At 45.2% G+C, this 27,105-nt stretch overlaps 1 protein-coding gene across 1 annotated transcript; it reads left to right on the forward strand.

The window, feature by feature from the left end:
* Window positions 1-1,372: 1,372 nt before the first annotated feature.
* COQ2 (coenzyme Q2, polyprenyltransferase) lies at window positions 1,373-26,494 on the forward strand. Its single transcript, XM_075544097.1, has 7 exons — window positions 1,373-1,639; window positions 7,947-8,113; window positions 18,671-18,792; window positions 20,536-20,621; window positions 22,672-22,805; window positions 24,406-24,594; window positions 25,527-26,494. The coding sequence occupies exons 1-7, from the start codon at window positions 1,396-1,398 to the stop codon at window positions 25,707-25,709; spliced, it is 1,125 nt and encodes a 374-aa protein (XP_075400212.1). The 5' UTR covers window positions 1,373-1,395; the 3' UTR covers window positions 25,710-26,494.
* The last annotated feature ends 611 nt before the right edge of the window (window positions 26,495-27,105 follow it).

The raw sequence follows: 27,105 nt of genomic DNA on the forward strand, positions 1-27,105 counted from the left end.
GGACTTATGGACTTGGGCTGGACAGGGTTGGGGTGCTTTCTGAATGTACACTTACCCTTTCATAAAACTTGCTCTTATACACATATGAGTTTCTGTGATTTGTTTCTCTAGTCTACCCAGACTAACATATGTCCCTTCCTTTTTGTGACCAACTTTCGAATTCCAGTAGCCAATAATTATCAGTGCCTCTTGAGGGCATATTTGCTTGATCATCATCAAAAAAGAACATGTCAAAAAAGAGAGCATGTCAAATGATTGCTATGAGTCTGAATCAACCTGATAGCTGTAAATATCCCTACAGTCACTTACGTGGAGTCCATGTTGGCTCATAGCAACGCCTTGTGGTATTCCAAGACTGTAACTGTTTGTGGGAGTAGAAAGCCCAGTCTTTCTCCTACGGAGCTGCAAGTGGTTTTGAACTGCTGAGCATATGGATCACAGCCCAAGGTGTAATCACTACACCAGCAAGGTTCCTTAAATATCCCTATAGGGGAGGCACGTAATGCAACTATTATTCAATCTTAAGCACCATCTACTAATGCTAATGATGAAATGGAAACATTTTACCAACTTCTGCTATTTGAAACTGAGCGAATTATATTGCAATAGCTAACTGACAGACAGTATATTGCTTTAAGATTTGGGCAAGTTTAAATCATCTCCAATCCAATTAAGCCTTGAAGAAAGCAATTTGAAGATTGAGCCTAGTACCCAGGATACCAAGATTCAGAGGAGTGACTTGCCCAGGGTCATGCCCCGGTAAAAGGTTGAATAGTGTACTAGAAGATAAGCGCCTTGAACACTGCTTAGGGCACCACGTTGTGCAAAGCATTGGCTACGCTCTTGGCAGGTGTTAAGAGTTAAGAGGTTGAATCAGCGCCTGCTGGCCTGCGCTAACTAGCAACAGCCTAGGGCTGTAGTCCTGTCAGGTGTTCTAGCTCAGGAGTTTAGCAAATCCACAGATTAAACCACCCTGATTCTCTAGGGATTTTATTTGTGTAATAAATGTTCCTTAATTCTGAGCACTGTTTTAATGTGTCTTTCGAGATCTGGCATCTCGGTACCCTTTTAACTTTAACAAGGCAATACCTGTCTGCAAATCAGATTTGGGGGTTCAAAAGGTGTCCCCCCCACCCCAACCCACCCCACCGCGCGGCCCATTTATTGAGAAAGCAAATAGATGTGATTTTGGGTTTTTTACGCCAAGTATTCCGGGGATGCTCAGAACCCAAGTCTGAGACCAAAGCGACCACAAAAATATCCAAAAGGCTTAAATTTGCCCATTGACCACGCCAGGGATGCGCCGCCCCGCCTCCGGCAGACGCCACTGCGCATGTGCGATCCTCCCGAGCGCCCGAGGAAAACGTCGGCCCCGGGCCACGCCCACCAGCCGCCATGCTGCCCTTCCGCGGTGCGGGGCTCGCACGGGGCCTGCGGGCCGGGACTCTGTGGTGGGTGCGGGGGTCGCGCGGCCGCTCGCTGGCCCCGGTGGGCGCGCCTCCCGCGGGGAACTGGCGGCCCGCAGCCCTGGCACGTCGGCCGGCGCGGCCGCTCAGCCTGTCGGCGGCGGCGGTCGTGCACTCGGCGCCCGGCGCGCTCCAGCCCTACCTGCGCCTCATGCGGTTGGACAAGCCCATCGGTAAGTGCGGCGGCGGGCCGTGCCCCGACGCGAAGGAAAGCAGGGGCCTGAATGTCTGCAGCGGGACACCTTGGGGGGCCCGGGGACCTGCCACGCCTCTCCGATTCGTGACATCCCAAAGCAGGGAGTCAGTTCGCTCACCGCGCGAGTCCGCGTTATCCGATGGACCGCGCGGCAGTCGCGTCTTTCCTTGCAAAGAGTCGCGGTTTCAGCACCTCCACATTTACCATCTTGCCAAGACCCCAAGGCAAACAATTAAGACCGTGTGGAAACTAAGGGCGCCCTGGCAGCGCCAGGCGCATAAACCCAGGGTTTGGAGGCATCAGGTCCCAACAGAGATGTAATCAGGTACAGTGCTTACGGGTGCCTAAGGGAGGAGGACTTTAAATGAACACGCTCCCTGTACTCTGTTTCTCTGCAGGGCACCTACTGTACTAACCTTAGGCATTCTTAGTCGATGGACTCATCCCTACAATATAAGCTCTTCGCGAATGGGACTTTAACCCGTTCTTTCTCTTTTAAAAATTGACACTAAAGATATCCGTGGATTTCCATTGCTGTTTGGGGCACGGTTTTCCAGGCCGTGGCCTTTTGGAAGCAGGTGGCCAGGGTTGCCTTCCAAGGCAACCTGTCTGCTGTCCTTTCAGTTAGTCACCAAGCCCTTAGCCCTCTGTGCTGCCTAGGGATTCCAACAAACGCCTGTTACATTGCTTAGCCTTGTTGTTGGAGCTAGGGACATGGCTTGCTTTCAACGCCTTTCCCATCAAGTTGGAAAAGGACACAATATTTGTTGAGCTAGGGAAGTATGGACTCAAACATGAGGTACAGACTCTGCACTGCAGGAAGAAGAAATCACTGTTGGGAAAAGTACCAAGAAAAACAAAATGTACTGTGGAGACCCCTGGCAGTTCTGAGATGCTTACATATTCACTGATTCAGCTTTCCTCCTGCAGTCGGCATCCTTTGGTGTGTTTTGTGAGATGGAGCAGGACCTTGTAGATTGGTGTCGGACATATGGGCTAATGTTGCACTTGTGGGCTTGGACAGTACTGGGTTGGTGTCAAGGTAGCCAGCCCCTAACAAATCATCACAGGTCCAAGGTGCAATTGTACAGCGATAATAAGTAAAGATTATAGTAAAGTCATAGAAAATAAGAGATAGAGATTGAAATAATGGAGTCAGACACATTTCATGGTAGCTCGCTCACCTCAGCTCCTCTTGGTGGTACAGGGCAGGAGAGAGAGCAAGAGAGAGTTTACTACTAACCAAGGCTTATATATCTTTTGGGGACGTGCAAGCCCCCTAATTACAGGTAAAGATACACATCACAGGAAAGGACAGTAATGGGAGGGAGACAATCTAGGGGTATACATGTAATAGGATGAGAAGGGATTTAGGGTTTACATGTGACAACATGGGTGGGTCCTAGATTCATGATGGTGGTCTAACCTTGATTGCCCTAGAGCTGGAGACTATTTAGCCTAAGCTTTCAGGGGAAGCAACCCTCTGAACCTCACAGCAGGAGTGAGCCCAATCCATTGTGGGAGAAACAATGGTGTCCCCTTGCTCTGGAAGGCTGGAATCTTCAGGGAGATAACTTGACAATCATTTACCATGAGTTACAAGCAATGTCCAAAGTAACATACATATTTGGAGGAGATGAGCTGGAGAAGTCTTTTTATATCCCACATTTCCCCCTTTTGTTTTATATATAAAATTCAAAAGAGTCATAGGAGCGAAGTAGTTCTTTTCTATACATTGAAAGCTGTCAGGCGAATTTAATGACCAAATTAATATACTGTGTATACTCCAATATAAGCCGACCCAAGTATAAGCCGAGGTACCTAATTATTACCTGGGAAACCAGAAAAACTGATTGACTCAAGTATAAGCCTAGGGTGAGAAATGAAGGATGTGAATTAACACAGAGACCAGAGGGGAGAGATGGAGCGCAGCCACAGACACATCCTTACTAGTTCAGCTGCTGGCGTAAGTGAATCACAACGGGTGCTTCTGTGAATTGGAGCCGTCCACGTCATAGGATGGCTCTGATTGGTTAGATGTGAGTCAACAAACATTCAAAGCCCTGCAGTGTCAGCGGAGCTTTGAATGAACAGTGGAGGAACGGCAATCACCCGCGAGATGTTACACCTCACTGGGGTACCACTGACCCGTGTATAAGCCAAACCTCAGTTTTTCAGCACATTTTTTGTGCTGTAAAACTCGGCTTAGACTATGCTGCAATCCCTCGGAGAACACCAGGGGGAGAAAGGCTCCCACATGAAACCTTGGGCCTGACTACAAAAGGGTACTTCCTGCCTATGTTCCTCACACACCTGCAGCAGACACCGTGGACTGTCCTGTGCACCCACTGAAGGGTGTAGAACTGAAGTCTTGGAAAGAATTTGGGATTCTCCCCTCTCCTCCATAAAATAAAGAGCTCCCTGGCCCAGTGGCCTTTCAAAAAAAAAAAAAAAACTCGGCTTATACACGAGTATATACGGTAGCCCAAAAGTCAGGCTTTAGCAAACATCTTGAATCCAGGCACAGGATAAAGTAAGTCCCCCTAAGCTCATTTGCTGATGGAGAGAGGCATGAGGGGCTGGATGCCACGGCAGGAAGAAATAGAGCCAATAGGAGTGGCTGCTTCTGTAGGGAGACAGAATCAACCATGTGCTCACTTTAAGGGGAGAAACTGTGGAGATGATAGATTACTGCAGGAAAATGTACTCGGACTGTATCTCCAACTACCAGAGTGGCAGTCTTCCTGCCGTGGAATACTAGTCTTCCAGATTCCCTCTGTACCTGTCAGGGAGTAAGTCCCAGTCTTCTTTCTCTCAGTGCTAGCTTCCCACATTTCCCCCTTCTGCATTACATTTAAGATTTAATAGTGTCACGGAGGCAACATGGTCTCTCTTCATATCCCTTAGCTTTCTATAGAAGCGGCATGAGACTGTGAGCATCAAAATTATGATGATAAACAACAGTCGTACTGGAACTTAAGCTATGTGAGATACTTTGAGCCCAAGCTCGAGGATCCAACCCTTCCCTGCCATTCACCAACTGCTTAATCATATCAGAGCCCGGAGATGCCTCGAGTTTGTCTTTGAATGTATAGAAAATGTTCTTTTTAAGCTGATCAATATCTAATGAGATGTTTCCCTAAAACCTTTGCAAATGTTTCTTAATCAAATCCCAATCATGCAATGTTACATTATATAGGTAAGGAGTTACATAGAAATCAATTACATTCGAATCACATTTCAGCATTAACTGATGTTGCAAGTCCATGATTTGATCTCTCAACCACTGGACAGTTTGCTGCAGCTCCACTACTCCCCCCCCCCCCCAGTTCATCATCCACCTTTGCCTGAGTGGCCCAGAGCTGATGTGAGTCCACTTGCCACTTTTGCACAAAATGCTCATTTTGATGGACTCTTGGAGAGCTCCCCCCGCGACAGCAGAAGTGGTGGCAATGGCTATGAGTCCAATTATAGCTGCGATTAACATTCCCACGAATCGGCGAGGTCGTTTCAGCATCTCCGACACCACTTGCATCATGAAGGACGATTCCGGACTGCTCTCCCATCTGCGCTGCATCTCCACCAGGGTTCACACACCCCCAACCTGCTCTTTAGGATGAGGATGCTTTCTCTTGAGAGATTTATAAGCAGAGCATGGTTAATGCAAGTGAACAATTTACAATTGGGAGATAATAATCATTTACCATTAGTTGCAAGCAATGTCCTAAGTCTCCCATATATATTTGGAGGAGATGAGCTAGGGAGCAGTCTTTTTGTACCCCACAGGTTGGGATGTTTTCTTAATGTGCACTTACCCTTTATATAAAACTCTCATATACATATGAGTTTCTGTGGATTTGTTTCTCTAATGTACCCAGACTAACACAGTCACTGTGAGTCAGAACTGACTGTGTGGCACCTAACAACATGACAGAATCAACTCGATGGCAGTAAGTTTTGGGGCAGCTAGAGAAAGCCGAACCTGAGAAGAATGGGCGGTGGCGTGGAAGATATTGGATCTGAATTCCAGCTCACCTAGATTATGTTTGCATTCCTCTACATGGAATACATTAAAAAGCTTAAATACAGGTGGAGCAAGGAGGGAGGGGGAAATGAGCTGATACCAAAGGCTCAAGCAGAAAGAAAATGTTTTGAGAATGATGAGGGCAACAAAGGTACAAATGTGCTTGACACAATGGATGGATGTATGGATTATGATAAGAGATGTATGAGCTCCCAATAAAATGATTAAATTTTAAAAAGCTTAAATACATCCACTTTGCCCAACCAACACCCCAAATTAAACCTTATCTTTCGCATTTGAGGTTCATACACTACCTATGTGGATGTGTAACACTAGGAGTTCCAGAATCTGCACTTTAAGTGTGAAAGCAAGCTGACTGATGAGCCCACACTCCATCACTGGAATGGCTCCAGGTCCTTCCTTCCTTCTGCCAATCCAGGCTAGTGGGCATAACTTCCGGGCCCGTTCTTCCTTGAAACCCAGCTGGAATACTGTGGTTGGCATCTCCATCAAAAAACTGCAGTGTAGGCTTATTCCAGGAATTCCAGATGGACCAACAGCCACCATGATTCCCTATTCCACAGTTAACCTACTTTCTGCTGTAGGGCTAGGTCCCCTCACCATTTAACCCATAAATCCATTGCCATCAAGTCAGGGCCACCCTATATGTTAAGAGCAGAACTGCTTCATACAGCTCTCTTGGTTATAACTTCTACAGAAGTCTGACCTTTCCTCCACAGTGGACTTTAACTACCAACCTCTAAGTTGTAGGTGAGTGCAGACCGTTTGTTCCACACAGGGACCTCACCACCGAGCAAGAGGCCAGTTACAGAGGAGTCAGGAATAAAACTGGAGCCGGGATCTTCACGACCTACCTGAGGGACCTTGGTTAAGTTACTCCAGCCCTCACCTATGAAGTAAAGCTACTAATAATACTGATTTCTTAGGGTTGTCATAAAAGTTCATCAGATATGTTTAAGTGCTTAGGACAGTACTTGGCATATAATAATTTTTTAAAGTTAATATGGTACTTTAAAAGTAGGGAATCAAGACAATTGTGTTCATAGTCATATACATTAAGAAGATACCAGCCTGCCTTATTCGATATTAAATAAATAAGATGACAATTTCAGGATGTTTCAAACAAGTTACTAATTATACTCATTACAATTCATTCAGCAAGCATTTTTTTAAGCCCCTACCATATTCTAGCAACAAAACTTCAGCCATAATAGAATTGGAGGTTTGGTATTTCTTTATCGAGTTTCTTTTGTGGTGTAGTTTTCTATTCGTAGCTTCAAGTTCATTTACGTTGGCCTTTTGTTAGTACCTTGGTAAATCAAAGTAAGGTTCATTGTTGTGGAGGAAGGCCTACTGCTACTTTTAAGTGGAGCAGCTGATCTGTATTATCATGAGGTTTCAGCAGGTGGCACTGTTTCTACTAAAATGACTACTTTTCTACTTCATTTATGGTTGATTGCTTTGTCGGTTCTGGCAGACTGTTAACATGTTAACATTTGATTATGTTTATTTGTAGTACATACATATAAATTCTCAACACGAATGGTAACTACTTTATAGTTTGTGTTTTTCATTTAAGGAGGTACCCTGAAGATTACTGTATATCATTACATTGCAAAGGAATCTTTTTATAAGGCATCTGTATCACGTTATCACATTACATATGCATAAGGTATCCTTTTATGCCAACCGCCCACCTCGTGGTTGGCCGACCATTGCGTAAGCACTGTACCACACCACCGGGGTTCCATGCATGTGTTAGTAGTAGTAAGTGAGGCAGCCACTAGTGTGCGCATGTGTCATTTGAGTAACAAAATTTCAAATAGCCCTCCATAGACATTAGACCATTTCCCAACCCCACTAGAAATACCTGCTAGTGCTCAACTCCCTGGGCTTTGTCGGCAGACCTTCAGATTGTGCACGCCCTGATCGGTGAGAAACTTCATCTCTGTGTAGTTTTGAATGCCCGATTCTCCGGTCCATACTTCGCATGTGCATGAGAGCGACTTCTATTTTGATTTCTGAGAACTTTCTGTGTATGCTTTGTGTCCATTTTTAAAGTGGGACTATCATTTCCATCGTTCTCACTTTCTATGAGTGCTAGGAAAAACAGCCCTTTTCTGACAGAGATTCTTCAGTTGTCACGTCTCTTTTGGCTTTGCCTTGGGTGCTTTCTGGATGCGGCAGCTACAGAAATGGAGATAGTCACCTGAATGTGTGCCCTCTTGTTTTTGCCTAGGAACCTGGCTGCTGTATCTGCCGTGCACCTGGAGCATCAGCTTGGCCGCAGAGCCAGGCTGCTTTCCAGACTGGTCTCTGCTGGCCCTCTTTGGCACCGGAGCTGTTCTGATGCGTGGAGCAGGCTGCACTGTCAATGACATGTGGGACCAGAAGTACGATAAAAAGGTAGCTGCTGCTTGCGCACGAGGAGGCTCCTCTCAGGTCTGCTGAGTGACGTGGTGGCATCACTTACAGATATCAGATAAAGCACTGAGATTATTGCGTGTCCTTGCCGAAATCCAACATGACATGTCAGTGGCATGGGCCACAATGTGCATACTTCATTATTCCTTAGTGAATTAAGGATTTGGAGGGCCAGGGATAAGGATGCCAGGCGTGAAGCTGGAAAATCCATCCTGAGCCGTTGAATGCCCAGCAGAACTTCTGGCTGGCACCAGAGCTCCTCTTCAGTAGAGTGAATCCTAATTTAAGTGAATCAAGATCGGCTAATTAGCATTTAGTGTAGTTGTTGATTTGAAGAAGACAGTTTATTTCTGATTTTTTTCCCTTAGAAAAGTAGCAAAGCTTGTTCTAAAAACTTCAGGCAGAACAGAAATGCGAAAAAATAGAATGTGAGAGTGCCTCGTATCCCTTCCTCCACAGATTTATTTGTTTTTAAATCCAGTGAACAATTTGATGCATTATACTCTGAACTCTTATCTGAGCATTCATATGGGTGTATACTTATTCCTTTGTTCCTCACAGTCATTTTTCAGGGGCACAGAACAATCTTGTTGGTGCCAGAACCAATCTAAAATCATGACATTCATGCGCACAGACTCAAGCAAACTTCCCATTTAAAAGAAATCCATAGTGAACCTTACAGAAAGTGAATAGTTTTCCCCAGCATGCCTTTCATGTAAATCTGAAAGTTCTTGAAGCAAGATCTACCTACATTAATTTTATATATATATATATAATGTATATATAACAGTATCACATTAAAATATTTTTTCATTCAGCTAGAATTGATGAGTAATTACTACATGTGAAATACAATGACAGGTTCTAGGATTTCATGGATATAAAGTAGCCTTCGTGACTCACATTGTAGAATTATAATACAGGTGCAGGATTGTCGGAATTTTGCCCACAGGGAGCTGTGGGAACTTGTTGTGGCCCCTACTTCCGCCTAAGGGAGAACTCCCCAGAGAAGGATACTTTTTGAACTTCGTCGGGATAAGATGACCAAAGAAGAGTAGACTGCAGAGAAGTCATTCCAGGCAAAGGGAACAGCAGGTACAGAGACCGGGCTCTGAGAGAAACTATCCTGCCAACTACTACGGACATAACTGTGTCTCCCGACATACACACTTAGAAAAGCCAGTTGGGAGCCTAGACTTCTCACCTTTGTCACCCAAGGCACTCCATCCTCTGGTGGGGTGACATCTCAGAAACGGAGTCAGGTGCTGAGACCTGCTGGCAGACGTGGCCTGAAAGAGTTTTCCTTTTCTGCAGTGTCAGTGGAGGCCATGTGGGGAACGTGGACTTGCACTTTTACTTGGCAGTCACGTGGCTTCCGTTCGCACTCCCTGCTGGGAGGACCTGGTTAAGAGTTAGAGCTTTCACCTGCCTAGTAATCACCAGGCTCCTGCTCCCTGAGGTGCTAATAGGAAATAGAAACACAACCCTCTATTCCACCTACCAGGAGGTGTCAGTAGAGACCTAGTGGGGAGTCAGAACTGCCAGCCCTGACTGGCAGGAATAAAGAACCCCTCAGATCTCAGGTAGCAGTAGAAGGTGAGGGATTGCACACCTGCACCACCTGGCAGTAACGAGGTGGTGCCCTTCTTTTCCCTGCTGGTCAAGGAAAGTCAGTCCAACAGGACTTTGAAATAATATCCAGTCTTGTGACAGAATGCTCAGGTTTCAATCAATACAGCTTGTCAGACCAAGAACCAGGAAAATCTCAACCTGAATGAAAAAATAAACATTAATAGGACTGTTCTAGAATATACAAAGAACTTTCAAAACTCAACAGTAAAAAAAATTACAAAAATGGTTAAAAGACACAAAGAGACAATTGTTTAAAAAAAAAAGACACTGAGAGACTTTTCACTAAGGAGGAGGTTATAATCAAATAAGTATGTATTCAACATCCTTAGCCGTTAGGAAAATGCAAATTAAAACCAAATGCGGTATCACACACCTATCAGAATGGCTTAATAAAAAGAAATAATGGCGATTCCAAATGCTGGTAAGAATGCAGAAAACCTGGACTGCTCAGACACTAGCTTTGCTGCTGAGAATACAAAATGGTACAGCCAGTCTGAAAGCAGCTTGGCTAGTTTTTGTTTCTGTTTTTAAATAAACATGCAATTACCATATGCCCCAGCTGGCATTCCTGGATATTAATCCTAGAGAAATAAAAAACACTGAATCCCATACACCAGTCTTTAAAGAGCAGCCTTACTTTGGAATCCAAACTAAAAACAGCCCTAGATGTTCTGCAGTTAGTGAATGGAAAACAAGTTAGCAATAAAAACAAATGAATTATTGCTACAGTTACCTGCGTGAGTCCCCCGAGAACTGTACCATGAGAGAAAAACTAGTCTGAACAGGCCTCCTGCTGTATGTTCCATCTGTGACACGGGAAAGTGAACGAAGGCGCACGGTGGTTGCTAGGAGCCCAGGAGGCTGCATCGCCTGTGATTATGGCAGGCAACATCCCGGATCCCTGTGGGGATGGCAACTCTGTATAGCTTGGCTTAAAATCTTTTTTTTTTAGATCCTACCCAGTGACCCTAGGCTCTCAGTCTTCAGGCAAGCAGCCAGCCTCATCTTTCTCTTGCAGAGCAGTGGGAGGGGGAGGGGGGATTCAAACTGTTGGCCTTGGGTTAGCCGTCCATCAACAGGGCTGCCAGAGCACTTACATCTGGACTGCCATGTGGTACTCTGCTGCCAGATGTCCCCATTGAAGAGAACCTCATAAAGCACACCTCTAGTCTTTCTTAAAATGGCATGTCAACCCACAGTGTGGGAATTGCAACTGACCTGATCCCACCACACCGAGGCAAATCACTGGGGGAGTGCAGTGGAACAGCAAGGGAATGGAGTGGCAAGGTCCCCAGGGAATGCTGAAAGTGGACTTTGGGGCCAGGGCATGATGCCCCAACAGACTGGACTGGAAAACGCTCCTAAGGGCCAGCAAACGATCCCTGAACTAACTACAAGCTTTTCTCTTGTGAACTCTTTTGTTCTGTTCTTTTTCAGTGGTTTGTTTTTGTTGTTTTATTGTCTGGTTGTATACTGTTGCTTTGTTTTCCTCTGTCTTGTTTTCGTGCATGTTAGTGTCTCCACAGGTCTGTCTGAATAGGACAGGCTGGATGAACTATCTGGAGGAAAAACAACGGGACCGACAGTTCCGGGGGGACTTGGGGTGGGGGGTGGGGGGGGGTAAGGAAGTGGTGTTAACAAACACAGGGACAAGGGAAAAACATGGGACCCAAAATGGTAGAGAGGGGGGAGTGGCAGGCCCGGTGGGAATGATCAAGGGTAAGGTTGCGTAGAGAAGAGGTATACTCTAGCCCAGGTGGCGATGAAGCATGGTAGTAGGGCAGGAGGAAAGTCAAGGGAGATGGAGGAAAGAGTTAGGAGTCAAAGGGCATTTCTGAAGGTCTAGACAAAGACATGTACATGCAAATATATATAGGAGGATGGGGAAATAGATCGATGTGTCTATATTTATAGGTTAAGCATTAAGGTGGCGGAAGGACCTTGGGCCTCTACTCAAACACTCCCTCAATGCATGAATACTTTCTTTTATTAAATTGGAACTCTATGATGCTCACTCTCCCGACACAACGGCTGGAGCCAAAGTGGGTGAACAAGTAAATGTGGTGAAGAAAGCTGATGGTGCCCGGCTATCAAAAGAGATAGTGACTGGGGTCTTAAAGGCTTGAAGATAAACAAGCGGCCATCTAGCTCAGAAGCAACAAAGTCCACATGGAAGAACACACCAGCCTGTGTGATCGAGTGGTCCCAAAGGGATCAGTTACCAGGCATCAAAGAACAAAATATCATATCATTGACTGCACACCTCCATGATAGGATTGCTGAAGACAATGGGTGCATAAGCAAATGTGGTGAAGAAAGCTGATGGTGCCCGGCTATCAAAAGAGATAGTGTCTGGGGTCTTAAAGGCTTGAAGGTGAATAAGCGGCCATCTAGCTCAGAAGCAAAGAAGCCCATATGGAAGAAGCACACCGGCCAGTGCGATCACGAGGTGCCAAGGGACCAGGTATAAGGCATCATGCAAAAAAAAAAAAAAGATATGTGTGTGTGTATGTATGTGTATATGTATATATATGTGTGTATATATATATGTATATATATATATATATATACCATATTAAATGAAGGGGGAAGTGCAGAGTGGAGACCCAAGGCCCAAGTGTCGGCCAATGGAGATCCCCTCATAGAGGGGTTTAGGAGAGGAGATGGGTTAATTAGGGTGCAAGGTAGTACCGATGAAGAACACAGCTTTCCCCCAGATCCTGGATGCTTCCTCCCCCCAACTACCATGATCCGAATTCTACCTTGCAGGGCTGGATAGGGCAGAGGCTGTAAACTGGTACATATGAGGGCTGGAGACACAGGGAATCTAGGGTGGATGATACCTTCAGGACCAAGGGTGTGAGGGGCGATGCTGGGAGAGTGGAGGGTGAGTGGGTTGGAAAGGGGGAACTGATTACAAGGATCCACATGTGACCTCTTCCCTGGGAGAGGGACAGCAGAGAAGGGGGGGAGGGGAGACTCCGGATAGGGCAAGATAGGACAAAATAACGATGTATAAATTACCAAGGGCACATGAGGGAGGGGGGAGAGGGGAGGGAGGGGAAAAAAAAAGAGGACCTGATGCAAAGGGCTTAAGTGGAGAGCAAATGCTTTGAGAATGATTGGGGCAGGGAATGTGCGGATATGCTTTATACAATTGATGTATGTATATGTATGGATTGTGATAAGAGTTCTATGAGTCCCTGATAAAATTTTAAAAAAGAAAAGAGGAGAAAAAAATGATTAGGGAAAAGAATGTACGGATGTGCTTTATACAATTGATGTATGTATATGTATGGGCTGTGATAAGAGTTGTATGAGCCCCTAATAAATTGTTTAAAAAACCAAAAAAACAATGATAAAACATTAAAAAAAATGACACATCAACCTATAATTCAAAAGAAGACTAAGCACATTAAATAGATGAATAGAATGGAGTATATTCTACCCAACCAATTTCTCCCTTTTTAAAAAGAATTGGTTTAGTTAAAATTAAAAGCACAGTCATTTTTGTTTCCCCTCAAGTGCCTCACTTCTCCTGATGGAAAGGGGCCCAGATTCTGTCCCTGTCCCTCATACAGCTCTTTCCTCCTCAGATGAGCTCACGTTGTTTGTCAACACGCAGAAAAGCTTGGCTGGCACACTAAATCGCATGTTTTACAGCGCCTGGAAGGGGTTTTGACAACATGAGTTTGAAAATGTCGTGTACATCTATCTCCTTTACGTGATGAAGTAAAAAGCGGAGCCGAAAAATAATGCTTACTTAGCTCAGAGTTTCTCCAAGGCCCCACACATCAGTGACAGCATGCTCATGGCTCCTGCATGCGTGGGACGGAAGCTGCTAGTGCATTCAGCGAAAAGTGAATTGTTCCCAGAGTATCGGCGGGTGTGTTTTTGTTGGTGTATAAACTCTGCTAGCCGTGTGATTAACTGATGGCATTAGGTCCGCATGTTGAAATACACCGATATGCGGATGACTTGATTTTGTAAGTTGTGGGCATTCTGGATTCATAGACTGGGTCTTGATCATCATGTTACATCATGTTTGGTCTTTTGATAAAGGGCTTGTTTGTTTGCAGCTTCCAAACGTAACTGTTATTGTACTGCAGGGGTCGTGGAAATTTCTGGTTGATGGTGTGGGCGGTGAGGCTGGATGGAGTGTGCTGTGTCTTACCACCGAGAACCTGTTGTGGTGACGAGTTACTGAGCCCCCCTGAGCCTGGGTTTTACAGAAGTTGGACATGGCGGGAACATTTGCGGGGGACTTTGAGGGCTCGACTGTGTGCTGGGAGTATTGCTCCTAGGATTGTGGCGCCTTATCCACATGTTCCGGCGGGAATAATGACACTCACCTGACGAATGCACATCAAACAACTGCACTTGTCTCCGGTTTGAAGCGACAGGAGGCAAATCAAGGAGAAAAGATCCAGTTCTGGCTCTTGACTCTGGACATGAGTCATGACGCACAGTCTCTGACAAACTGTTGAATGGGCAGCAAGCATTTTCTGTGCATCGTCAAGTACACTGTGGGCCGAGTGTTTGTCTTGAGGAACAAACGGGCGCAGCTGTGTTCCAGGACAGTCTTTTTACAAAGGCCAAAGTTTAAACTTGATGCTGTTTTTGAGTCACAGTACATCACTCTGTTCAGATTAAAATCTGTTTTCAACCATTTCAAAGTGTAAAAACCACTCTTTGCTCAGGGTCTTTACAAAAACAGGCCCACTGAGACATTTAAATTTTTTTTTAATTTTAACAATTTATTAGGGGCTCATACAATTCTTATCACAGTTCATACATATACATACATCAATTGTATAAAGCACATCTGTACAGTCTTTGCCCTAATCATTTTTTTCTCCTCTTTTCTTTTTTTACATTTTATTAGGGACTCATACAACTCTTATCACCATCCATACACATACATACATCAATTGTATAAAGCACATCCATACATTCCCTGCCCCAATCATTCTCAAGGCATTTGCTCTCCACTTAAGCCCCTTGCATCAGGTCCGAGACATTTAAATTATATAAAAATGTGTGAAATTAATAATAAGTACATGGCATTTGCTGCATAAGAATATGCCCTAGACGCTGCAATTACCCTGTGAAATACAAACTCCCAACTCACCGCCATTGCGTCAATTCTGATTCATGGCGACTCTATAGCACAGGGTAGAACTGCCCCTATGAGTTTCTGAGACTGTAAATCTTTACAGTAGAACCCTACCTCTCTCCAGTGGGCGTGGTGGTTTTGAACTGCGGACCCTGAGGATTGCAGCCCAGTGCATAACCACTGCGCCACCAGGGCTCACCCTAAGAGATGGGTGGTACTGTTCCCCTTCCCTTTCTCTCTCTTCTTCAGTGGGTGAGTGAACTTATAAGTAACTTCAAGCAGAGTTTACGTAATTTGCCCCAAATCACACAACCAGTAAGTGATGGAGCTGAATTCAAGTTCTGGGCTCTCTGATCTCAGATCCTGATTTTTTTTTTAACAGTTCTACCAACGTATAATTCACATCTCATACATTCAGTTATTCAATCATACGAAAGAGTTGTACAATCCTCATCACAATAAATTTTAGAACAGTATTTCTTTTTACGCTCATTGCTATTCGTTTTCCTTTTCTCCCCAACCGCTCCTTGCCATACCCCCTAAGAAACCACTAATCCAGTTACTGTCTCTATAGAGTCACCTCTCCTGGATCCAGATTCTGAATCTTAACTTCAAAAACCACAGCGAGGAGCCCATCACTGCCATGCGGTCTACTCCGACACAGGGCAGGCCCGCCTGTGTGTGCAGGGCAGGCTTGTGTTCCACGGGGTTGACACGGGCTTCCGCACCCTTTTCTCTCCAGAGAAGAGAATCACTTCAGGAGGAACTAAAGTGACCCCACTTGCTTAATATTTTTAGGGGTGTGAGTGGCGATACTGGGAGGGTAGAGGGTGAGTGGGTTGGAAAGATGGAACCGATTACAAGGATCTACATGTGACCTCCTCCCTGGGGGACAGACAACAGAAAAGGGGGTGAAGGGAGATGCTGGACAGGGCAAGATATGACAAAATAATAATTTATAAATTGTCAAGGATGCATGAGGGAGGGGGAAACAGGGAGGGAGAGGAAAAAGGAGGACTTGATGCAAAGGGCTTAAGTGGAGAGCAAATGCTTTGAAAATGATAAGGGCAAAGAATGTACAGATGTGCTTTATACAATTGTGATGAGTTGTATGAGTCCCTAATAAAATGTTAAAAAAAAAAGATGAAGTTGGTTAGGTTGACTCTGATGAAAACTCAGGATCTGAGATCGGAGAGCGCAAAACTGAATTCAACTCCATCACTTATTGGTTGTGTGATTTGGGGCAAATTACGTAAACTCTCTACCTGAACTTACTTATAAGCAGGTTGCCAGGCCTTGCTTCAGAGGTGCTTCTGGGTGACTTCCGACAACCAACCCTTTTTAAAAAAATATTATGTTATTAAGGACTCATACAACTCTTATCACAATCCATACGTACATCAGTTGTGTAAAGCATATTTGTACATTCATTGCCCTCATGATTCTCAAAACATTTGCTCTCCACTTAAGCCCCTAGCATCAGCTCCTCATTTTTCCCCTCCCTCCCTGCTTCCCTCTCCCTCATGAACCCTTGATAATTTATAAATTATTATTTTGTCATATCTTTCACTGTCTGGCGTCGCCCTTCACCCACTTTTCTATTGTCCATCCCCTAGGAGAAGGTTATATGTAGATCCTTGTAATCGGTTCCCCCTTTCCTCACCCCATCCTCCCTCCACCCTCCCAATATCGCCACTCCCACCACTGGTCCTGAAGGAATCATCTGCCCTGGATTCCCTGTGTTTCCAGTTCTTATCTGTACCAGTGTACATTCTCTGGTCTAGCCAGGTTTGTAAGTTAGAATTGGGATCATGATAGTTGGCAGGGGATGGGGAGCATTTAGGAACTAGGGGAAAGTTGTATGTTTCATTGTTGCTACCCTGCACCCTGACTGGCTTGTCTCCTCCCCGTGACCCTTCTGTAAGGGGATGTCCAGTTGCCCACATATGTGTCTTGGGTCCCTATTCTGCACTCCCCCTCATTCACAATGATAATGATTTTTTGTTCTTTGATGCCTGATACCTGATCCCTCCAAAACCTTGTGGTCACACAGGCTGGTGTGCTTCTTCCATGTGGGCTTTGTTCCTTCTGAGCTAGATGGCCACATGTTTACCGTCAAGCCTTTAAGACCCCAGACACTATAGCTTTTGATAATTGGGCACCATCAGTTTTCTTCACCACATTTGCTTATGCACCTGCTTTGTCTTCAGCGATCGTGTCAGGAAGGTGTGCATCATGAAATGCCAGTTTAATAGAACAAGGTGTTCTTGAATTGAGGGAGTATTTGAGTGGAGGTCCAGTGGGACAACCAACCTTTTAGTTAGCAGTTGAGTCCCTAACTGCATGCACCCTTTCCCCTCCCCCCTCAGCCCCCAACCCCGGGACCTCTAACGTTGGAAATTCCAGTTATGTTCTTTATCTTGAGGTTACTGTAATCATTTTTCATCACCACTTAGAATGAAAAGGGCAGTTCCTCTTATAAAATGACAGTTTGTATTATTTGCCCACGTAGCAGGTCTGTTTACATTCAGTCTCACAATGAGTTTGCCCTTTGCACTTGAGAGTTGGATGGAATCAGTAGACTGTGGACTCAGACCAGTTTGCATGGCAAAAGCATTCCCACTCCCACAGTCCCAAATGATGTGTCGTTTCTTTCTTCACATCTAATTTTTTCTTTTTTTAAATTGAGCTATCATTAACATACCATGCAATTCAGCAGTTCAGTCATATCGAGCAGGGGTGTACAATCATGGTTGCAATCAACTCTGGGTCCTTTCCCCCCACTCTCCCCTTCTGTGCCCCAGGAAATCATCAGTCCAGCTACTTTCTTCTTAAATCTACCTGTGCAGGTTTCCCTGTACAGACAAATATGCAAAACAAGGCCACACGGCCATCAAGGAGCCAGCAACAGTGACCCTATAGAACAGAGAGAGACCTCCATCTTCACTGCGATGCTTCCCATGCCAGAGCATTCATATGATACCTACCCACCTTGCCCAATATCCACTGCAATTTCCTCTTTCTGTGTTTCCAGGATTTCACATTATGAGCATACCTCTTTTCTGGGTGGAAATTAAACGCTGCCTTGGTGAACTGAGTAGCGCCCAAACCAAACCCGCTGCCATTTGTATAATTAAGATTGTTCGATGCATGAAATCCAAGCTAGATAAACATTTCAGAAATAGTAACGGGAGTAATGATTCCCTGAAGGTAAGAAAGTCAGCAGGGTGGGGGTGGGGTGGGGGAATGGGACTGATAGCAATGAGGACTGTATAACCCCAATGGATACATTGGATGGTGTAAGATACTGCTAAAAAAGGAATAATAAGAACATTTCATATAATAAGGGTTCGGGGGGGCCGGTAAGGGGAGCTGGTATCAAGGAGTTCAAGAAAAAAGAAAATGGTTTGAAAATGATGGTGGCAGCAATTGTATAGTCATGCTTGATCTAATTGAACTACAGATTGTTATCATAGCTATAAGAGCTCCCAATAAAGTAGAAGAAAAAATTAAGCCTCACCTTTCTCCCATAAGCTGGGTAGCTAAACAAGAGAGTGGCTTTGTTTGTTTGGAAATGGGATGAGAAATGGAAAAAAGGGGTGATGGTAGCCACTAGGACTTCCCAAAGCTAATTTGATTTGGCAATTTTCAAAGCTGTTTTATTCAGATGTTGATTTCAGCCTTTTTCATATTTGCATTTGTGCCTTACCATGGGCCAGTGTCTTGACTCATGTTTCAATGGATGATGGTGCCATTCAGAGAGACTAAGCTGTCTGTTTTTCTGTGTTAAGGTTTCAAGAACAGCAAACCGCCCAATAGCTGCCGGAGACATTTCAACTCTCCAGTCCCTTGTTTTTCTTGGGGGACAGCTCACCTTGGCACTGGGTGTCCTTCTGTGTCTGAATCATTACAGGTATATTAAATGTGTCTCGTTTAATCATTTTAAAGTCTCTCATTTGAATTGATAGAAATAGGAATAAAATAAACTTGGAACGCCTTTCTACACTGTTGTTTTGTAGGCTACATGTTGACCATCTCTGAGCTAGCAAGTGTAAAGAAAGTCACCACACATTGCAAAGTGTGCTTCAGGGAGGCATTCCACCGAACAAGAGACCAGAGTGTAATTTAACCCGAACCAGCCTGCAGTGTGTACAGTAGTGTCCCGGGAGACCAAGAGCGCTCGCCCAGAATTCCCAAGTACATGTATGTTGACAGGACTGTGTTTCTGCTGACCACATTTTTTAAATTGACAGCGACAAAAGTGGTTGTACTCATTTTGCAAAAAGAGCAGCTCTATCTTTCCCAGACTCTTGCTGTTTATTCATCGATGACTAATTCACTAATAGAGACAAAAGTAAACGTTGGTGCAATGGATGGCTGCTTACAGCCCGCTTTGATGAGAATGTCGAAGCCCAAAAGGCATAGGTATTGGTCTCAGCAGAAAGGGTTAATGCCGTAGAGGCTAGAGCCAGTCTTAGGCCTTTCCCTGATAAGTTAGCATCAGCAACACAGAAACGCTTTTGAAAGTGATTTCTGGAAAGTCCTCTTTTTTCTAGAAAAGGAACAATCAGTGGACCATATCCGGGGCTGGGGAAGTGCTATTTTGATGTCCTGTGTCCTGCTGGCTTACTGGCGAAGCACTTGGCTGTCAACCCAAAGGTCAATGGCTTGAAGTCACCAACCACGATGCAGGAAAAAAGGCCCAACAATGGCCTCCTGTAAGATGAACTCCTCAGGCCCTGTGAGGTAGTCCATCGGCCTTGTGGGCCCAGGACTCGGGACATGGCACTGAACAGCCATGCTGAGCTCAGACGTGGATGGCTGCAGCAGAACCCTCCCCTTCCACGTGCAAGGCCCAGTTCCATTCCCAGCCATTTTGTAGTCTTGCCTATTGCTGCATGCTATGAGCGCCCAGACTCGGTGCTCCAGGACACAAGCCCTGGTGAGCTACTTCCACAATTCAACCAGTGAAAAGCCTGTGCATCTGCAGCCAGCCCTTCCGATGACGTAGGCCTGGCAGCATTTCCTTCCGCTGTGAGTCGGGGTCGATGATTTGCATTCTCTGTTGAGATGTCTCAGTTCACACTTACAACTTAGAGGGACAGTAACAGAAAGTGTTCATGAGATGGACTCTAGAGTCAGACGGCTGTAGATTTCAGTCCTGACGCTGCCGTTTTCTATATGACAATTGAACAAAGGCTTAATCTCTTTCTGCGCATCATCTATACAATGAGAATAAAACTACCTACCTCTTAGGTTTGTTGTGAAGATTAAAATGAGCTATAATTCTGGGTTAGTTCTTATATTTTGTGTGGTTTGGTTGTGTTGTTAATACTTTTTTTAATAGCCAAAGAAAATTTTATGTAACCAAAAAATACAATTGAAGAAACATTCATTTTCTATTAAGTGATGCTGTGTTTGTCTTAAAAGTATATAGTGATTTGAGGAGATAACGGTATTCAACTTTTATGTGTTAGAATAATAATTTATTGTGTTTCTGGTGAAAGACTACGCAGCAAGCAAGGTACCCATTTGAGGTTTGCGCACACACTGTGAGGCTGGCACGTTTTCACCAGGCGTCAACGTGCTCATACTTGGTTCTGCTTGTCTCATTTGCCTTGACATTCATCTCTCTCCTGCCTTGTCTGGATTTCAGCATCGCTCTGGGCGCCGCGTCTCTTCTCCTGGTCACCGTCTACCCATTGATGAAAAGAGTCACGTACTGGCCTCAGCTAGTACTGGGTGAGCGTGAAATGACTATTAAGTTTTTCCTTTGATACTCTCAAACCGTACTTTTAAAAATTAGTATGTGTCAGGGATAAAATGTCAGCTCAGTCATGACATTTTCCAAACCAAAAACAGGCTTTCATATTAGTCAATCGGCCTTTTTTTGTTGTTGTTGGTGGGTGCAGAGGGGAGGTAGCTAAGAAATCTTCCATTTATTAAGATTATCATCATTTCCTAAAATCCTCTTTTTAAAATGTAGGTGTTTTGTTGGGGCGAGGGAGCCCTGACCACAACCCTCTTTTCAGGTGGTTGATGTGTGTGCCCTGAAGAATTCAAAGGTTAAGAAGGAAGCCATAACGCAGAAGGAGAGAGGTTGAACGTGCGGGCTCGGGGTAACCGAAGACTCCCTTCCTGATGAAACTTCCTGTCAGGAAGCTTCCTCCCAGGAGAAATGCGGCCAGTCTCTCCTCCGGTTGCCCTTTCCCTGGCGTTATTCGAGCGGAGCGTAGTGAGAGTCTCCAACATCTCCTCGTCAGCACGCTCTCAGTGCCTGCCGCCAAGATCGCAGTCTTCCCGTGTGGACTCGTGTCTCGCTTAATGCGTGCCACGTGACAGGTAGTCAGTCAGGAAATGTTCGAATACCGTTGCGGTAGAAAGAGCAGAGGGCAAGTTCGTAGATGACGCAGTCTATTGCAAAAATGTCTGCTCCCAGACTTCCCTACTCCTCTCTTCTTACTTCTGGAGACATTTTTGCAGTCGGTAGGAGTGGAGCCAAGACATTACAAGAAACTGGTACCAGACTAATTCATGAGAAAGAAGTTGTGGTGGAATGCTTCTCTTTTTTGAAAGACATAGTATTCTCGGTTGGCCTGGTGCTATTTTGGTGGAGGGAACAAAACAAACGAGCGCTTTCTACTTACAAGATAATGTTATGAAAGTGACTCTGCTTCCCACAGATAGCAAGTGGGCTCTTAATTTATGCATGAGCCAGCATCGGGTGCCAGGGAAGTGTCAACCGAATGAATGCCTTCCCGCCTTTCGGAGTTCCAGGGGAGGCAAGTGCTGAACAGCGGGCAGGGCAAGCACACGTGGCGAGGGGACCACTGCAGAGAGCCCCTCCCTTCACCAGGCAGGACCGGAGGGGGAGGGGTTTCTGAGAAAAGGTGTTTGGGACCCATTGATTGCGGATCACCGAGGGATTCGCAGGTGACGATGTCTATGGTATCAACCCGTAGTGCTCAGTATCTAGTCCGAAGCTTAGGAAAGATAGATTTGGAAGTTACTAACATGTGGTTTCATTTACAGCCCTCAGAGGATGCCCTTGTGAAGTGAACAAGTGTGCCTAGCTTTACCTTATTGTTTCTGTAGCCTAGAGGGGACGGAGGTGGCCTGGTGGCGCAGTGGTTACGCATGGGACCGCTAACCACAGGTCAGCAGTTTGAAACCACAAGTTGCTCTGAGGGAGAAAGAGGATACTTCCTACTCCGGTAAAAGGTTAACAGTCTGAGAAACCCACAGAGACAGGTCCGTCCCGTTGCAGAGGGTCCCCCCGAGTCGGAATGAGAAGGGAGGAAAGGGAGAGGTAGTGGACAGGACAGAACACGGGGTTTTTGAGCCAGATTCATCTTAAGTTCCAACCCCCTCGTCTGTTTATTGGCTGTGCCAGACACCGTAGTCTCATGAACATTCTCATGAAACCTATTGACTATCCACCCACCCAAACCCCAGCAGCCTTGAGGACGACAGAGTCAAACTGACTGGCACTCAGGGTTTCCACAGCTGTCACCTTTGTGGGGGAAGACCGCAGCGGCTTTCGCCCGTGGTTGACTTTATACGGGAGGGTAGTAGCTAGATCGTTGTAACTTGTTCAGTAGCCTCTCTGAGCCTGTTTCCTTCAAAGGCGGCTGGCGGGTATCACGAGACAGTTGAGAGAAATCAGTGAGGGAGCACCTACACAGCGGCACCTACAGAGCCTCCCCGAGAGGATCGTAGAACTCGTGCTGTCCCTGCGGAGCCCTGAAGCACACTTGGCCTGAATTCCCTCTTTGTGTTTCTCTAACTATAGGGTTGACCTTTAACTGGGGAGCATTACTTGGCTGGTCTGCTGTCAAAGGCTCCTGTGATCCTTATGTCTGCCTGCCACTTTATTTCTCGGGGATCATGTGGACACTGATCTATGATACCATCTACGCCCACCAGGTAAAGAAGCACCTTTCTCTTCACTTTCACTTTGTTATCACAGTTTTTGAAGAACTTTAAAGGGAAAAGTACTTTTTTCTAAAAAGAAAAATCATTCACAATTTCATAGCTCTAACAGTTGGGTTTTTTTGTTTGTTTCATGTTCATGTATTGTTTTAGCAGGAGAGTCCGATTTACAATGTTTAGAAGCATTATGTATTTTTCCCTATAAGACAGCATTGGGCTGCTAGCTACAAGGGCAGCAATTTGAAACCACCAGGAATTTGAAATCCCTGGGAGAAGCATGAGGCTTTCTGCTCCTGTGTAGAGTTGCGGTCTCTGAAACGCAGAGGCAGTTCTAATCTGCCCAGTAGGGCAGCTCTGAGTCGGAATACACTCCATGGTGTTGAGTTTGGCCAGGGTGGGTGAGGGGGAGTTCTTAGGGTGGAGAGAGATGACAGGCTCTGTTTTTTTTAATTCATTATTTTATTAGGAGCTCTTTGCAGATGTCATAACATTCCATATTCAAGTAATTCAAGGATAATTGTACAATTGCTACTACAATCAGTTTAAAACATTTTCTTCTTGAACTCTTTGATGTCAGCTCCCCTCTTCTCCTTCTCTCCCCCACCCTTACCCCATGAACCCTTGTTATATATTATTATGAATATTCTCTTTTTATTGATTCTGCTATTCGCTCCCCTTGAGTGAAGTTATGGGGTCATACAATCATTGCTATGAGGCCCATCCCCTGTCTTCCCATGTCCTCAGGGGATCATTGCTCCCATTGCTGTTTCTGTGGGGTCACAGCTGAGGAGAGGCTAGACTGTCTGGCCCTTCTGAAGCCAGGGGTTGGGATAACTGTAGTCCCAACCGAGAAAAGGGGACAGTAAAATGCCACATACTCCTTACACTTGGGTGGTTCACATGATTAAAGACGGTTTGCACTGACGGAGCTTACGGGTGAAAGGAAACAGACACGCTAACCCCACGGGTCATTTTTATTTGGATTACAAGATGCTGGCTCTCGAGTGGCAGTAGCCTTAGAACCTGAAAAGGCCTATCCAATTGGCTGCAGGCCAGTACAGAGACGTCGGCTGTGCAGCCAGGGTTGTCAGACGACCGTAATGGCAACAGTATATGCACATCCTTCCAGAGTCAGCTGCTGCAGGAGACCTCTGGGCTAGGTAGGAGAGTGTCGTTCCTAGAAGGGGTTTGGCGGAAGAAGGAAGGACTACATTGAGCTGTAAGTGAAATGTGGATTGATGTGGTCTGGGGCTTTTTTCTTCGTCTGTGCCTTTAGAAGATGTTAAGTAAAACATACAGGAGATGATGAAGACATGAAACGTCAGAGGAAGAGAGGCCTCCATGGAAATCAGGGTCGGGTCCACCTTAATCTACGCTAGTACAAGCAGAGTTGCGTGGCATTGTATAGGCTGTGAGGAACATACTGAGCTGTAGAACTGGACATGCCTTCAGCAGTTAGGTGTCCATGTGGTCCAGCCTGCACCTTCATTACGGGTCAGCTGGCATCTCAGAGTTTCCGTCTCCTTCACGGCTGGAGGTGTAGCCACATGTTCCTGAAAACAAGCAAACCGTGTCTTTCCACTCTCTGATACAGGATAAAAGAGACGATGCGCTCCTCGGCCTCAAGTCAACAGCACTGAGGTTCCGTGACAGCACCAAGCAGTGGCTCAGTGGCTTCAGTGTAGCCATGCTGGGGGCTCTGGGTCTGGTGGGCGTGACCTGCGACCAGACGCTGCCCTACTACACTACCCTGGCTGCCATAGGAGCCCATCTGACTCACCAGGTGTGACTTTGTACTTCTCTCTCCCTGTTCTCCCAGTATAAAGGGGGGAAATGGTTTCCCTTAAATGCCCTCAGTGTTTATCAGGCCAGATACTTCTTGAAACAAACCTCTTTTTTGCCTTTGTACTGCCCCAAACCACCTCCTCCCCTGCCCTAGCGCATCACATAAAAGAGCTAGCTGTATTATTTTAGAGATAATTTAAAATTCAGCCTGAATTTTTTTTCTAAGAATATCTTCCCCTTTTCCTAAAATCAACTTCCGGACAAATTTCAGTACCATCCAAAGGTGGTTGGTGGAGTTGAACTAGTCTAAAAATGAAACTGATCATCAAACAGCTGTTTTCTGGTTTACAGGCCTGGGGAACACGGGGCGTTTCCATCGCTAGCAGGGATTACTCTGAGTGGTAGGAAGTGGATCTGGAAGTGGGGCGGGGTGGGGGTATTTTATAAAGAGGAGGCTCTGCAGATGCTCATGGGTAAAGGTCAGACATATTAAATACCTCTCAGCCCACCAGACAGCTCTGCACAGTAGGGACTTGTCCTTTGCAAATGTGACTTATTCTCCAGTTGAAAAACATTGCTCCAGAGAATAACTAGAACCACTGGGTAGGAGTTGCAGAGAAGCGGACTGTAGATCAGTCTACATAAGGCAGGATTCCCCAAGTAGCCTGAAAATAGTCTGGCTCAGCTTTGGAAGCATTAACGCGCCCTTCAATGGAAAGGTTTTAGGGCCCAGCTTAGATAATGTAGACCGAGTGGTACAGAATTGTCTACATTGGGAACCATCTGGGCTATATTTAGGGTTGGGCCACTGCTTAAAAGTCTTCCTGTCTGGATTGTGTTAATTTGCGATGCAAAAAATAACAAAAACAAAAAACCCAGTGAGTGGCACCTAGATACTAACGAATGGAGCCTTGCGCTCCTCTCTTACAGATTTACACCCTGGACATCCACAGACCCGAGGATTGCTGGGACAAGTTTGCCTCCAACCGAACAATAGGACTGATGCTATTTCTAGGGATTGTCCTTGGAAATTTGTGGAAAGAGAAGAAAACCGAAGAACCCAAGGAAAATCTAGACAGTGGATTAGAAACTGAGCCAGTGAAGTGTGACTAGGGTTTTTCTGAAAGCACATTTTTGCCACACACTCTCAGGTATTGTTTCCACTGAATGACATTTGGAACAAACAGTCAGTTAATCATTAAGAACCAGAAGATCAATATTGATCTGCTTAGCTTTCAGTGCAACTATTTTACTAGCGCTTTCAGGAAGTGTTGGGCTGCTAACCATACGGTTGTTGGTTCAAACCCACTAGCTGCTCATTGGAAGAAAGAGGAGGCTTTCTGCGCCCGTAAAGATTTACAAAGCCTTGGAAACCCAAGACAGGGTCACGATGATGGCAGTGGGTGAGTAGTTTATTAATTAGAAAAACTCTTGCTCTGTTTCAGTAACTATAGGAATATTTCAGGTTTTGAAGTAACTTTGAAGTTTCAGTTGATTCATTTTTCTGCTCACCATTATTCTCATGTAGTTAATGGGAATTGTGTGAGTTTTGGCACTTTAAAATAAAACATGCATTCATCCCCTCCCCAAAATAGACTCTTTTACAAGAACAATAAAAACTGCTATTTATTCTTTATTGGACCTTTACTCATTGCTAGAGACTTCTAATTCAGGACACTGTTAGTTTTTTCAATGTTATTCAGGGGGCCTGGGTGGCTCACATGGTTTGCTGCAAAGATTAGTGATTTCAAACGCACCAGCAGTCCCCTGGCAACCTGCTTTCACAAAGATTCTAGAAACAACCGTGTCACTGTGCATCAGAATTGACTCCATGTCATGATTTTTTTTGGTTGTATGTTTTAGGAGAAATTAAGCAAATAAAATTTCTACCAATTACACTGCTGCTGTCAAAAACTTGATATCTATATGGGAGATCAAGGCTCTGAGTTGGAATCGACTTAGTGGCAGTGAGTTTGTTGTTTGGCTGGGACACTTTTTTTTCCTTCATTTTTCTTTTTAAATCATTTTATTGGTGCTCATACAACTCTTACAGTTGAGTAAAGCACCCTTACACATTCGTTGCCCTCATCATTCTCAAAATTCACCTTCCGCTTGTGTTCCTGGAATCAGCTCATTTTCCTTTTTTTCCCACTCCCCCCTTCCTCATAAACCCTTAATAATTTATAAATTATATTTTATCTTATCTTACACTGCCCGGCGTCTCCCTAAACCTACTTTCCTGTTTCCCATCCCCCAAAGAAGAAGTTATATGTAGATCCCTGAGATCGGTTCCCCCTTTCTACCCTGCCTGCCCTCCCGGTATCTCCACTCTCATCGTTGGTCCTGAGGGGTTCATCTGTCCTAGATTCCCTGGATTTCCTGTTCCCATCTGTACTGCTGTGGTTCTTCTGGTCTAACCAGGTTTGCAAGGTAGAATTGGAATCATGATAGTTATGGGGGAGGAAGCGTTTAAGAACTAGAGGAAGGTTGTTTCATTATTGCTACACTG

Source organism: Tenrec ecaudatus, chromosome 3 (genome assembly GCF_050624435.1).
Source record: "Tenrec ecaudatus isolate mTenEca1 chromosome 3, mTenEca1.hap1, whole genome shotgun sequence".
NCBI classification, from domain to species: domain Eukaryota; kingdom Metazoa; phylum Chordata; class Mammalia; order Afrosoricida; family Tenrecidae; genus Tenrec; species Tenrec ecaudatus.